This window comes from Ixodes scapularis, unplaced genomic scaffold (assembly GCF_016920785.2).
Source record: "Ixodes scapularis isolate PalLabHiFi unplaced genomic scaffold, ASM1692078v2 PGA_scaffold4__175_contigs__length_147842914, whole genome shotgun sequence".
Classification (NCBI taxonomy): domain Eukaryota; kingdom Metazoa; phylum Arthropoda; class Arachnida; order Ixodida; family Ixodidae; genus Ixodes; species Ixodes scapularis.
In genome coordinates this window covers 114,416,987-114,431,929 of record NW_024609879.1, presented here as the reverse complement: position 1 = coordinate 114,431,929, position 14,943 = coordinate 114,416,987, and the positions used below count along the sequence as shown (strand labels likewise).

The following is a 14,943-nucleotide window of genomic DNA, read 5'->3' as shown; positions in this document are numbered from 1 at the left end:
GTTGTCTTCATTGACGCTTTTGCTTCACTTGAGCATCTGCATAGCAAGCGTGCTCGAAGCATTGAGTCACTCTTGTAGTGTTTGCTTCACTGTGATCATCAGTATGAGCAATAGCACTGTGTTAGCGAGCTCAAGACTTCTCGATAGCTCTTTCGGCATCTTGGACTCGCAAATACTGCAGTCTAGACATTTCATCTGCTCGCATGCATACATAGAAAGCCCGTAAAATAAAGGCACTTTTAATCAATCAATTGTTCCTGGTTGCAGATATTCGTGGTGATGGAGAAGCTCAAGGGAGACATGTTGGAAATGATCCTGTCGAGCGAGAAAGGACGGCTTTCCGAACGAACGACCAAGTTCCTCATCTACCAGGTGCGGCAACATGGCACCACCCGTGCGGTTTCTTTTCCTCTTCACATCTACAGCTTTTAGTGAAGCCGAGGAGGAATTTCTGTCCAGGACATGACCAGCCTGACAATAATAATCCCTGGAGAAGGGAAACAAGGGGGACAAAGGACAAATGCAAAACTCTCGAGACACAGCTAGGTGGCTTTTAGAACAGGGCCTTATATTTATGTATTTACATAGCTTGATATACTGTACTGTTCTCATTTGTGTGTACTGAATATTATTGGGATACATGCCTCCTTTTTTGTTTGATGCATATTTGACTGCTCCAATACTCGTATGAGGCAGCTGTGTAATTCTAAGGGAAGTAACCATATTGGCAATTTCTTGTTCCGCACTGCTTTTAAGTAGACCCTAATAACAAAAATTAAAATATATGCTGATGAATTAAGATCACACAAATCGGTTCACGCATTCATGGAGAGTATATACCTAACTTTAGGCTGCTGTGTCAAGGCCTCATTTTCTGCAAATCAAGCTGGTCTAAGGATTTTTGTCTACCAAACAAGGGATTCTGTGCCTTGTTCTTTATTAAGGACGAGGTTGCTTTGGATGACACAGGTTGTGTTTGTCTTGCAGATTCTGATTGCCCTGAAGCACCTGCACTCCAAGAACATTGTCCACTGCGACCTGAAGCCCGAAAATGTGCTGCTTTCGTCGGATTCTGACTTCCCCCAGGTACGTGGGCCTCAACACGCGTTTTCTTCCGTTGGCGTCTGTCCTGATTTTATTCCTTATTTCAAGATCGCAGCAGGCACAACAGTCTTCCCCCCAGAGATGTCGGTGTACTCCAGAATGCCATTCTTGATGCCCTTAGAATAGAATGTTAGTTGTTCAAGTGTCTATAAGTTCTGGTTTTCAAATTCTATCTTGCTACTAGTGATGTCTGCAACACAGTGTTTCCTCAAAAGGCTGGCCAGCAAGTCCTTCTTCAGCAATGCTGAATAACTTTCTCTTTTGCTCTTTGAGCTCATCAGCTTAATAAAAGGCAAGAAACTTCTTTTGTACAAGCTTTAGGCCACAAGAATGGGGTGTGGGGGTCATGAAAGAGTTTTTGGATTTGGCTTAAGGTCTGCAGCCTTTGGAGAATGCAGAAGTCCCTCCTCGTTTTACACCTACAGGTAATCCTATAATATTAAAATAAAGAAAGAATTGTGTCGTATAATATTGGCTAAACACTCGAGAGTTTCGATAAGTAGATCTATCCAGAAAGCATTTAAGCGATAAAAATATGACCATACTTTTGCAAAGTAGAACTGCTTCATAGCTCTGATTCTCTGCAGGTGAAACTCTGCGACTTTGGTTTCGCGAGGATCATCGGCGAGAAGTCCTTCCGACGTTCCGTAGTCGGGACTCCCGCCTACCTAGGTGAGTCGGCACCCGCCTTTCTCTCCTGTGCTTAGCCCCCAGATTCGTAGGGCACGTTACGACGTTCAATCCATTCCTTTTTCTCGGTGGTGTCGTCCAGCTCCGGAGGTGCTCCGCAACAAGGGCTACAACCGATCCCTGGACATGTGGTCCGTAGGAGTCATCATCTACGTGAGGTGAGCGTCGATCCGGCGATTGAAGCGCCCCGTTCATTGAGGTCCGAGCAGAGTTGGAACAGATTACTCATTTTTGGCAGGTTATTGCATGTTTGAGAGGCCGGGCACCAACATGCCGTTTACAAGCAATCCCGCGTTTGAACATACCGGGCGCGGGCACTGCACGTGTGCAGAAACCAGATTCGCGTGAGGTGAAGCGTCCGCACATGCAATCTGCCAACAGCAGTCGCACATGCAATGTGCCAACAGGAATGTGCCAACACTGCAGTGGCGGGATCTCAGAGACTTGAGTTGGTGTACAAGCAGCTGAAAAATATGATAAGCTGCCTGCTATACTTGGCTGATGCTTTCTTGAGGCTAAGAGTAGTTGAACGGGAAAAAAGAGAATCTGATTTGTTCAGCATAAAACAGTAGTACACAGTGAACTCTCATTAATTCAAACTCCAGGAAGCCATGAATTTTGTTCCAATTATCAGAAGTTTTGAATTATAAAATATTTGCCTAAATATGATGCAAGATAAACTTACGATTTGCTAAGTGGATGGCTACACGTAACAGGCAGATACTATTTGCTGATTTCCTATGCACAGGCCTACAAATCATAAGCAGGTATGCCACACGTGAAACATTGGGGAAATGTCCGAGTTACGTTTATTCATCCCTTAATAAATGTTTTTTTTTCCATCGACTGTTAGGCAGCACATACACCTCAAAACAAAATTAAGTTTTTTCATCCAGCAAAAAAGTTGTCCACTGTGGACTATTTAAGCGGGGGACATAGGAGCGATAAAAACAGGCACTGCATGGCAGTTTTTAGACGTGGACCTATACCATGCTGCCAGGTTACAGCGTCCACGCAAGTTGCTACGGAAACTGCGGCATAGTGCCCAATCGAATGCAAAAGCATTAGCTGTCCCATGGAGTGAAGCCTGTAAACGGCACTTAAATTCCCATTGGCTGCAACGCATAGCAATGTGTCATCTTTGCTAAGGGGCCAGCCGAACTGCCGACGGCACAGCGCAAAGAGGAAAAACACGTCAAAAATTTCTCACGGAGGTTCCTGTAAACAAAGTCAATTAATGGCTTCGAAAAGAAAATATTGTATGTTTCGGTCTGGGTGGGAATCGAACCCGGGTCTCTGGGGTGTGAGATGAGCACACTTCCCCGACTCCACGGCTCTGGCGGACTAAAGCTGTGCCTAGTGCGTGCGTCATGCTTTCGCATTCCCACACGCGAGCAGTCTTAAGTGTCTGCCGAATTTTTTCAACGCTCACGTGTCCCCTGCTTTAGCCCCGTTGAGCGCACTTCGTACCGAGCACCCGTGCACTGCGGAAAAGCAACACCCTCAGAAGCGAGCTTCGCAGGTGTTGCTTCTCCGCAATGCACCGGTGCGCAGAAAGAAGCGCACTCAAGCGGGCCGCGAGAACAAAAAGTATGAACTGGACGAAAACACCGTTCAAATTAAGCGGCTTATAAATACATTGAAAACATTGTGGCACAACCCAAATTATGAAATTTGTTTGAATTAACCGGAAGTACGAAATATCCGAGTTTGAGTTATCGCGAGCCTACAGTAATTGTTGCTAATGCTTTGTCTTATGACCATTTAAATTTTTTTGCCTTAGTATTGTGCAATCCACATATAACGATTTACCACTAATGACGATCAGTTTCTAGAATTACTAGGTTAGAAACGATTAGCTTCTAGTCCGGATGAAATGATAATCAGTTGTAACGATTGAAGTTTTGGATTTTCTCATTATCGTTATAAGTGGATTGCACTGTATAACGAAAATGCGGTGCTACTTGACTTTTTTTTTAATATGAATTTTTGAAACTAGCATTACCAAAATGAAAATTCTGTTGTCATTCAGATTGTGCAAACATTTTGCCTTGAAGGTTGGTCTCCACAAAATAATTTATGTTAAAAAGCAATTTTACGAGCTAATTTCCACAGTTATAATCATACCTATTGTGTACTTTATGCTCACTTAGTGCAAACTTATTAGCATAAAAATGAATACCAAATGAAACGTCAAGAAGGAAGCATGGACTGGGCACTTGTTGGAAACAAGCTTTTTTGCGATGACGTCTGCTTAAGTAGCAACTAGTGTAGAACAAAAAAGTCGTGTGAACGTCTGATCTTGATTTGACACTGTCTCCCTCATGACTCAGAACTTCAACGATTTAAAAATGCTGTTTTTATTTCGCACTGCGATACCCATGACGGCCCTGACTTGTTTTTCATCTTTTTCCGACGCAGCCTGAGCGGAACTTTTCCGTTCAACGAAGAAGAGGACATCAACGACCAGATTCAGAATGCCGACTTCATGTACCCGCCCAATCCGTGGAAGGACGTATCCCCAGAGGGTGAGCCACCCTCTGTCACTTCCAGTGGGGAGAGACGATGCGTGAAATGCAGTCAGAGGCAGGCATTTTAAAGCGATTGTTTTACGCTTTGCTTGCACATGTAGGTGTCGGTCGCACCGTCCCGAGAACATAAGAGAGAGAGTGTCGGCGACAAGACGCAGTGGTTTCGTTTTACGTCACGGAGCGCGCGACCAATGGCGTTGCACCATGTAGAGTGCTGCAATGCTCTCTTTCTTCCCTTCACTTCTTAAGAAAAGGGGTTGCATGGCTGAATAGGAACTGCATATTAATAAAATAATTTAATAGGCACAGGGGCATTTTGAAGTGCTGCTCGTTGAAGACCTCACAGAGTGATGTTGCAGCTTCATTGCCTTTGGTGGAATATATCTAAGCCAGGGGATAGTTGCAGTTTGTTATAAGACTGTGAGAATTCTATGTTTATCTACAAGTTCATAAAACTCCCCAGTGGCTCGCGAAAGCACCTGCGTGATGCAGCAGTCGCGACTGAAAAAACAAAAATTAATGTTTAATGGTTTTTGTTAGCCTGGAAACATTTAGCTGCGAGATAATTTTCTGTCGCTCGTTCGGTTGCATCGACGCCGACGAATCTGAGTCGGATCCCTGGTTGTTCCAGCTGTTGACCTTATCAACAACTTGCTGCAAGTGAAGACAAGGAAGCGCTACACGGTGGACAAGTCCTTGGTCCACACCTGGCTGCAAGTAAGCATCCCCCCCTTCCTCCGTCCTTAGCTCGAGACTTGCACACGTTCTGCAGACGCAATTACGAGCGGTTGCAAAGTATGATTCAACATAAAGTTCCTTTACTTTTCCTTCTCGTGAACCGAGATTTACGCGACACTTGCACAGTAGTAACATAACGTTGATGAAAAGTGCACTGCACTGCTGCCTGCCTGCTGACACTGCTTGTCTGCAGTGTCGGCGGGCTGTTGGTAAGTTACCGGCGCTGCATATTTTTATTGTGGCCTAAGGCATTGCTTGGTACCACCGGTATAATTCTGGGTGCTTGTGAGGTGCGTATTGTAAGTGCCTCAAACTAAACGGGGGGCTATATCTCAAAATTGTTCCCAACTAGGGAAAGATTTCGAAGGGCTCGGGGGCGAGCGATCGTCGCCGCAGCAGTGTCCCCAACATTTCACAAAGGACACGCCAATGTGTCAGTCATTGCATTCCATTGCATTCCTGCAAGTTGTGCCTGCAGCTGTCCTACTTTTAATATATTCTCTCAGTTTCAAGTAATTCTAGGGGGAGTTTGGCTGGCAGATAGGAAGACTGAAGACTGTTATTTTCGTCATCAACGTGGTAACACTTGTTTGCGGTAACATGTGTTCGCGTTAGTGTTCGTTTGCGGTAACATTTGGTTGGGGTAATGTCCATTTGTGATAGCATAAGTTTTGTGGTAATGTATGTTTGTGGTAATGTTTGTTTGTCGTAACGTTTGGAGCTGGCAGAGTTTATTCATAGTAATGTTCATTTTGTGTAAGGCTTGTTCATAGTAACATTCGTCGTGGTAGCACGCGTTCGGGTTAATGTTAGTTTGTGATGACGTTTTTTTGTGATAACATAAGTTTGTGGTTATGTTTGTTTGTCGTAACATTTGTGTGTTGTAACATTCATTCATAGTAATGTTGATTTGATGTAACGCTTCTTTGTGGTAACGCTTGTCTGGGTTAATGTTTGATTGCAATTACATTTGTTTGTGGCAACATTCATTTGTGATAGCATTTGTTTGTGGAAACGTCGGACCGTGGTAATAGTAATCATTTTTGGTAGCACTCATTCGGGGTAACGTTCATTTGCAACAACATTTAGTTGTGTTATTGTTCGTTTTTGGTAGCATTTGTTTGGGGAAAATGTTTTCCACGGTAACGCTCATCCATGGTGACACTCGTTTGTCATCTGCACAGGACTACCAGACGTGGTGTGACGTTCGCGAACTGGAGAGCCAAGTCGGGGTGCGGTATTTGACGCACGAGTCGGACGACGCTCGCTGGGAAGCCCACCGGAAGGAGAAAGGGCTCCGGGCACCACCCCCGGCACCGACATCCTCGGTTGCACCACCCGGCGATGGCGTGGCACCGCAACACGCGCCGGCGAGGCAGAGGCTTTCTGTGCAGCGCGAAGAAGAGTCATGCACCTCCTCCAGTGGCGGATCGACGGCAGTGTCGCCGACGTTCGGCCGCATCCGTCTCTGAAACCATCTTTGTTATTTCATTTCGTAGCTTACCGATTCTCCGAACGCAGACGTCGTCCCTTTAGTTATGTGTGTGGGGTTTCGTCTCTAAAAACCTGTTCGTGCAGTTGCGTTTGCCTGGGACCGAGTTCTCGCAACGAGTGAGCGCGCCGGTATGCTTTTGCCATCTGTAGGGCGATTCCAGAACTGCACTTCCCTAAGGCGAAGGTTTTGCGGTATTCAGAAGATGAAATGTGTACTGTCACATGAAAAACGGTTGTTCATAACGTCAAAAGTTTTGCAAGCCAGACTGAATAAAATAGGAAGTACTATACAGAAATGAAAAGTGTTCCACGACTGCCCAATGGATGGCGCCAGCGTGATTTTAAAATGAGATTTTAAGAAGTTTTAAGGCACTCGGATCGTAAGCAGTCGCAAGTGTATGAACCGGCCTCAAGTGAAATTCCTTGTCGCTTTATCCCCATGGCGCAGACGCTAACCATGCTTGTCTCGGCTCGGATATGAAACGGCATTGTCGCCAACGTCGGCCGAGCTTGCTTCTCGTTCGAGGTGGTCAATTGTTTTTCGTAGCTTTTCGACGGGTCGCGTAAATGCAGTGTTCCTCGTAGCTTCTCGTTTGGTCGAGCGAGTTTCGTCAGGTGGCGTCTTCTCTTGAGATCGTCGGGCCGCGTCTTGTCGGCTGACTTCGCTCTAAACGCAACGAAGTGCCACAGGCTCCCATCTCTTTCCAATCTGGGCCGCGCCTGTTTAAAACGTAATTCTGGATTTAGTTCTGCCTTTTTCCGACTTGTTTTCGTGCTTGTCTTGATTGTTTCTTTAGTGCATTCCCGAAGTCGTGTCGAGCGGCGACGTTGTCCCCTCTAGTGAGGTCCCTTGAGGAGATTGGCTGCAAAGTCGTTTTTAGAGGCTGCGGCCCTACGCAGATGGCAGTGCATTTAGGGAAGGGTCGTCTTTTCGTTGTGATGCACTTCGGCGCCGCAAAATGCACGCCAAATGCGATGGGAAATGCTCGTGTAAGCCGGCAGACGTCTTGCGCGTGTTGCAACTTGTTAGTGGCACCGTTAGGGAACTCTTGTTTCATCGTTACGTGGCAAAGACGATAGCCCGTAACTCCTTCAAAGATGTTTTGTTTTTAAGGGGATGCCACGATGGCACGTTGGTGACATATTAACTGTCCGTCTTCTTTTTGTTGCTCTTTGTGAATACCAGCGATAGTGTTTTGTGTATCAAATATGCTTATGTGTTAGAGCACTAGTATACACAATTTCATGCTTGCATCTTTTTGCTTTCTATTTTTTTTTTCTTTTCGTAGGATTTTTTTTAGGGATGCAAGTTTTCGGAGTTGCAAGTTTCTTTTTGTTTGTTTATTTTCAGTTTCCTGGGACGATTTAGTTATTTAGGCACTTTATTGTGAATTGGGGTACCTCAACAGTTACTTAATGCAAGTTTTATTGTTAGAAAGTGTATCTCTCTTATGTTGGGTGATTGCTCTTGAAACGAACGTTCCTTCACGTTTTTACAAAAGTGGATCCATGTCTAACGTGGGACAATGTGGTATTGTGTCCTCAGCTTGAGCAATACTACAGTACACTTCCGAGAGACAATTTTTGCCTCGACTCCTACGAAGTAAATGCTTAACGGAGAAAGATAGTTCCACAAATAATTGCATGTAAAGTGTAAGGAATGGAACATGCATTTTCGATAAGATGAGGGTGCACCTCTTTTTCTTTAACTTCGCTTGCATTAACTTTTCACTCCTCTTCTTTCTTGTAGATAGCTCATACTGTCAGCACTAGCAACCATCACGTAATACACAAGCATGCCATCACCGTGCGATGTGACAGTTCGTTTGTGACACTATTTGTGGACACTTGGCATAATGAACAATGACCACCACACGCACATGTGACGATTCTGTACATGTCACGTCATCGCTTTCTTTTCTTTCTTTCTCATGTTGTTCGGCAAGGTCGAAGGTGGTTTCTGTCACATGCTGGTCCCTGGTTGTAGTTTTTCTTTCAACACATTCCAGTGTTTCGAGACGAGCCGGTGTGTGCCACAAAACTTGTCTCGAGTGTGTGCCATTTCACAAGCATCGGTACGACACGTGCAAACGCACACTCTCCAAGTGAACGTTTTCTTCGAACTCGCCGTGGAGTTGCGACATTTTCATGCCAGGAAGGCTCGCTTAACAGATCCTTGCGGCGGCGACACCACGCGTCTGACCAGTAGTTCTCGACAGCTGACGACAATCCAACGAACGCTTTCATAGGGCACAAATGAGACGGAACTGGCAGCGTTTCTTGAGCACGCTGTGTACATACCACCGCTCTACCGTTTCTAATGTGGGTGAACTTTTACACGTGGAGGTTGCTAGAAGTTAGTGTCACCGGTTTTGTGACTAGCCGTTTCCACGCCACGTCTTTCTTTACTACTCTCGTGGTGCGACACCCCGTCACGTTTTCCACGTACCGAGTGTATCCCGTGGCCGACACTAAAGGCCGTTCATCCCGTTTTACGTTTCCGACGTCACTTCCAGCACCGTCAAACAGCGACTTTGTAATATAAGACTTTCTCGATGTGACTCGCCGCAAACGCAAGTTTTGACAACTACGAACAACAACGAATGTGATGTCCCGTGGAAAGTTGTGTGACTCATTGCGTAGTCTTTCATTAATTTCCGCGGCTCCGAAGCTTCTACGAGGTTGTAACGAGTCTTCCGTCGCCGTTGCGTTGCGGACTACAGGGCTGCCAAGGGGCTGTGCAGTTGCAAGCGGCGGAAGGACATTTTTAGCTTTTTCAAAACGGTTTCGGAGCACGGACACTTTTGTTTCTGCTTTTGGATGGTCATGTCTGGCAAGGCCTATTTGGTTTTGTGGCCAAGTTTTCGGGGAACTCGCACATGGCAGAAAAGACAATCGTGACGTAAGCCTGGAGGGCCGGCAATGTGCTTCATTCCTGCCGTATAAATCGACGGCTTTCTTTTTAGCTGTGAAGAAATTGATCGAGCTCAATAGGGCTCTCCCGATATTAAAAACGAGCCCAATTTTCCGTGATAGCTACGTGCAGCTTAGCTTGGTTCTCTTTCTTCTACCTTTTATACCCCAATAAGCTCATTTTTTTCTACCGGTTATCCTAAAATCTATAGTTCTGGTGCATTCCATTTGGGACCAGGGTCATTCTGCTTGTGGGCAGGATTACCATCGTTAGCAGTGACGTGCGGCAACTCGTGTTGGGGGGATTTGCACGAGCTAATTGTTTTGGTTGGGTCAGATTAGCTTTTATTACTAAACCTCGTGTCAGCTTTAGACAATACAGCGTCAGTCATTGACAGGAATGGCCTAGCGGTCAAGGTTTTGCCTACGAGCATTTCAACCATAGCTCAAGATCCGACGGGTCTTAAGCTAACCACTATTTTGTTTTCTTCCGTGAGAATGAACAGTGTAAGAACATAACTAAGTTTATCTGGACAAGGAGCACAAATGCCGATTTCTAACTCAAGAGTTTCATAATTCGTCTCAACTTTGCCGAAGTGCTGTCTATAATTGGCTTTTTAAAGGCTGACTCAACGGATAAAAATGGCCGACTTCTTATCCTATGTAGCCGCATGCAGCTTGTGTGGTTTAATTTACCGTTTGTCGTGTTTTAACGTTCTGGGTTACGTTGTTTTGTGCCCGCAGCTAACACGATTCATGCGAAGCTGGCTCGCAACAGCAGCGCCGCGTTCGGCACCTGACTTCACGCGGGATTCGTTAGAGCTCATGCTCAAATGCTAAGTGCTTGCTTTTGTCGTCTCTGCATGTAGTTTCACCTGCACAGCCAGGAAGGCCTTCTAACTGCTTACTCTCTTTGTAGCGTCCCTAGAAAGCTTGGTTGAGGGAGACCCATGTATTTAAATGTTTAGGCATTCATCTCTTCGTACGATCGGCCATGTTTCCGCATCTTGCCAAGGTTTCAAAGCGAGTTGCTGATGATGACAATTATCATTTTATAAATAGTTCCTGAGGGTGTGACACTCGCTGACGCCGTAAGGTATGGTGACTGTTCAATTTCTCGCCCGTACTTAATGCCATATTTTGTGGGTCAGGACTTGGGTGTGTGTTTGCATGCGGTGGCTGCAAGTGTGGTGTGCCAGTTGTGGTTAAGTGTACTTTGGAGTTAGTTACTTCTTTCTGTGGCTCAGACAAACTGGTACCTGGACTCTATTGAAAAAGCGAGCGTTTGTTTGCACATTCCCGTCATGAAAGGGCATTTTTAGAGATGCATTGGTTAGACATACGTCGGCGAAGGACTGTTGTCGTAGAATTGCTTTACCGTAGTTTTATTAATTATGCTTTACTGATTTCAAACAGTTCAAGCTCGTTTTTGTCTCATAGCTGAATTTCTGGAAATCTTCCTAGAATTCCGGGAACAAATAAGCACATTTGGGATGTTGTTTTTTTTGTGTGTGTGAAATTAGGGGTCTGGTTACAATTAGTTAGATTTGAAATTCAAAGACATATATTTGCTGTTCCTATATCGTTCTGGAAACATTCCAACTTTCTGAGCTCTGTTCTTGCCTCTTCAGTCCCATTCCACGATTGATATTTCAATCTTTGAGTCAGCTATTGACTTATCTGCTGGTGGGTTTTTTTTTTTTTTTTTTTTTTTATTTTACAAGGTGACGTGGGCCAAGTTTCGAAGTTCCCAGAGCCAGCAAATTTTGGGGAGTCATATTGTTTTACTAATCGAGGGAACCAAACAAGAAATTGATTGAAGAAACTCGAATCTTGCACTTGCAAACATTTTTATGCCCTTCTGTACCTGACTTTTCTGTCGCAGGCAGGTCTATCCAAAACCTGTTCAACCGCACAAATTTTGCGCCGGGTTTTCATGACTACAACGAGATGTACAGAGCCTTGTGGGTTAAATTGTGAGCAAAAGAAAAGAAGGAAAAATCGTCTCTCATTCAAACTGTGTTGCATCAGCGTTCCGAAATTTGCAGGCCTTTTGCATGCTGAGAAGTTTCACTTTCTTTTAGCATATGCCTTGCTTATATCTTTGTCATCTTTAATAAGCGCATCTCAGAGTTATGAAAAGCCAGAAGGGACAGCTTGCTTCGAAAAAAACAACAAAAACAACGCCCTGCTCAATGTACTTACACTATATAATCGCAAATGTTTCTGTGATTTTTTATTTAGTTGTGGGAAAATGCACTTGGACGTCCCATTTGTAAAACTGGAAGTTTTGATGTAAACCCTTCCATGCCTTCATTTTTTGCTCCCTCCAATGGCTAATTGTGTTACTGGGGTCGTGCAATGATGCCTCGACTAGTATGCTGATATGTTGCAATAAATCTGCCCACTGATTTCGGCACTGTAAACCTGTTCCACTTAACATTCCACAAATCCGAGGCGCCAAGGTCAACCCAGCCTACTACTTAAATCACCAGCAAAAACAGTTTTTTGTGTGTGTTGCCTAGCTTTGCGAATTCACTTGCAAAACAATCCCACTGTACATCTCCACAAGCTCTCAGAATCGTGTTTCCGCATCCGAACCATATCGAATTGTCAGACAAGTTTTTATTGGTGTGAATCAGAAGGGTGAGGTTTATACTAGTTCCCCATTGCATAAACAAGTGCAACTGCCTATGTGAGTTGTGACGACGCGTGCGCAAAATCCCTTTTATTTCATTTTTTTTGTGCCGAATGGATAGACGAATGCGACATAACCTTTTGAACTGGGTGTTGACTAGTGCCACCTGGCCAGTGTTCCATTTGTCAGCCAGCATCACCGCCCTGGCACGATGTCACAGACACGAGTTGGTGCATGTAACACGGCAAACGATCACGGGTGTTTTTATCGCAGTGGCAACGAACGCAGGATTCACCTGATGCGCGTCAAATGTCACATGTGATCGACTTTTTTTTGCTCGTTTTGTGGTGTGGCCACTCTTTCGACGGGTGACGGTACGAATGACGATTGATGTACAGTCTTTTTTCATCTATTATCTCGTATACGGAAACTGGCGAGCTATTAACCCCATGTTTTGTTTTTCTTTTTGCAACTGTTTGATACACCCTTTCTGCCTTCTTCACCTCCGGTGTGTCGTCTCGCACACCCGACTAGAGGCACACGGTATATAGCAATGTCTTATGGTGTCGGTTTGGTCCACTCCTATTTCTTTTTTTTCCTACATTATAAAGGAAAGTTTTATAAATAAAAACGTGCACGACTGACAGCGTTAACCGTTTTCTTGTTTGTCATCCACCGTTCGGCTCGGCGCATCGTACGGGGGCAGTGTTCCCGCTAATACGAGTCCAGAACGGCTTAGTTGGGATCGCAGTTGAATGCTGAGCCACGTTTCTTGCACACTTCACCTTTAGACTGCTCATACGTCACATAAAGAGCATGGCATTCGCTGCAGACATATTATCTGCGCACACCTGGCCTCAAGCGTGTTCGAAGCACGGTTGCTTCGATGAGACACACGGCGCTGCTGTCGTCTGTCTCGTCTTTACTGTGCCCTTGTCTTGTCGCACTGTTGTAAACCAAGATGCTCGTCAACTTACCTACTAGCCCAAACATACCTTTTAGCAATGCTTCATGCATGCACATTTTTCGAACACGTATGCAGACAGGTTCTCTGTGACCAACATGGCAGAGCAGTCGCACGAGGAAGAAACACGCCTCGGACAGCGCCTGCAGAATGTCTTTTGTATGACGTATGGGTAGTGCGCCCACAACTTTATGGTTATATTGTGCGTGTCTGGCGTACTGCATCAGACCACGGGAGACATTTAAATGGCCCTGCTGTAAACTGCCACCGTACTGCAAGTTTCACTGTACCGTCTTCTGCTGTATACGCCTTTTTTTTTCGTTTACACTCGTCCCCAGCCACCTGGTAAACATGTCCGGTACGGGCGACAAAAGAATTGGGGAAACATTTCAAACTGCAAATAGTTAAAAAAATAAAAATTGACGTGAACCAAAACAAGAGCGGGTAACGATTACGCCTATATCCTGAATGTCTTCTATTGGCACGACCCAAAGCCCCTCTCCAGTCAGGGTGAAAAAATTCGTTGTCTGCTTCTCGCACAGGGGGTCTGGTAGCATCTCAGGCTTAGCGTTCGGGAGCTGAACGCTGGCCATGTCTGCTTTTTTACCTTACTTTTTTTGCAGCTTTCGGAAACCCGTCTGTTGTTTACGAACGAGCTCCGAGAACAGGGAGACGAAATACTTTGAAAGGTGTATTGTTTTCGTCAACTAACAATGACCAAATTGGGCGGCAGTTTGCGCCACTTGGCAACTCTTTCTAACTAAATGTTTATACATTTAAAAAAAAAATTAATTGGGGTTAAGCCTTTTAATGTTACAACAAAATAAACTACACATTGCCAAACACTCGTCATCTGCTCAAATGGAGAACTAGAAGTCCTAACCAGAAGCCGAAATTTCAGAGCTTATCGTTATCTTATTTAAAAGCGATTTTCTAAAAGTTTTAATGCCAAAATGGGGCAGGGCCCCTTTTGGCCCGTTTTTGATAACTGGTGCCATTCAGGTCCGTATATTCGACAGCCCCGTCGGCCGCCACCTTCTCACTGCAAATTACGGAAAACCACAACTTTTTAGAAACGTGAGCTCTGAAGCTGGCGTCTGCTTCGGACCACTAGCCCTACATTTGTGTGGAAAATGAGCGCTCAGCGACGCACAATTCATTTTAGTAATAACTTTTACAACGGAGCTGTTAAGGGCTAGTTTCCCCAGGATCGTGTCCGGTACCAAACAAATGTCGACAGCCGTGGCCGACACAGCACTCTGGTTGCCGCCGTCGCTCATAGATGGCGGTAGCTGTCCAGAGTGTTGTGTTTGTCGGTTGTCTGCTTGTCGCCGTCGCTCATAGATGGTGGCAACATTTCCTCGGAGGAAGAAGAGCGGGAACGGAACGAGCGGCGATGTGCGCAGCAGCGCGAATGGTTTCGCAGCCGCCGCGAGGTCACTATTGCCTACACTTCCACTGCGTCGAGCGCTTCAGATTCCCGTGCGAAAGAAGGGCAGGTCGCTCGCCTGGAAAGCCACCGCCGAGAACAGAAGCTACAGCTCCGCTGCTCTTCCTTTTTCACCAGAGTGGAAAGGCTGAAAGTTCTTTTTTAATAATTTGTATAACTTTATATGTCCTAAAACACCAACTGGAGTGCGACGTCGCCGCGAATGCCACCAAAGTTGCAACTTTGCTTGCGAATGTATCGAGAATGAGTCAAAACTGCATTTCACACGACAAAGTGTCGCCTGAAAACTGCAGGGATATGATAGCTGTGCCAAAGGTGTAGGACCGTAGGATTGAGCGAATATTTAAATCATTGGATTATTTCTGGAACCAAAGTACTGTTCGATTTGCTTTTCGTGTTAAACATCATTGACCGTACTTGG

General features: G+C 45.2%; 1 protein-coding gene across 2 annotated transcripts in view; it reads left to right on the top strand.

Annotated features, from left to right (window-relative positions):
* Positions 1–12,761, top strand: part of LOC115309242 (serine/threonine-protein kinase D3) — a 200,447-nt gene extending 187,686 nt beyond the window's left edge. For both annotated transcript variants that reach the window (XM_040218016.3, XM_029967432.2), the window contains 7 exons: positions 268–372; positions 988–1,086; positions 1,692–1,776; positions 1,877–1,952; positions 4,216–4,322; positions 4,957–5,042; positions 6,248–12,761. In XM_040218016.3, the coding sequence (XP_040073950.1) occupies positions 268–372; positions 988–1,086; positions 1,692–1,776; positions 1,877–1,952; positions 4,216–4,322; positions 4,957–5,042; positions 6,248–6,535 (846 nt within the window). In that variant the 3' untranslated portion in view covers positions 6,536–12,761. The remainder of the gene's footprint in view (positions 1–267; positions 373–987; positions 1,087–1,691; positions 1,777–1,876; positions 1,953–4,215; positions 4,323–4,956; positions 5,043–6,247) is intronic.
* Positions 12,762–14,943: the final 2,182 nt, after the last annotated feature.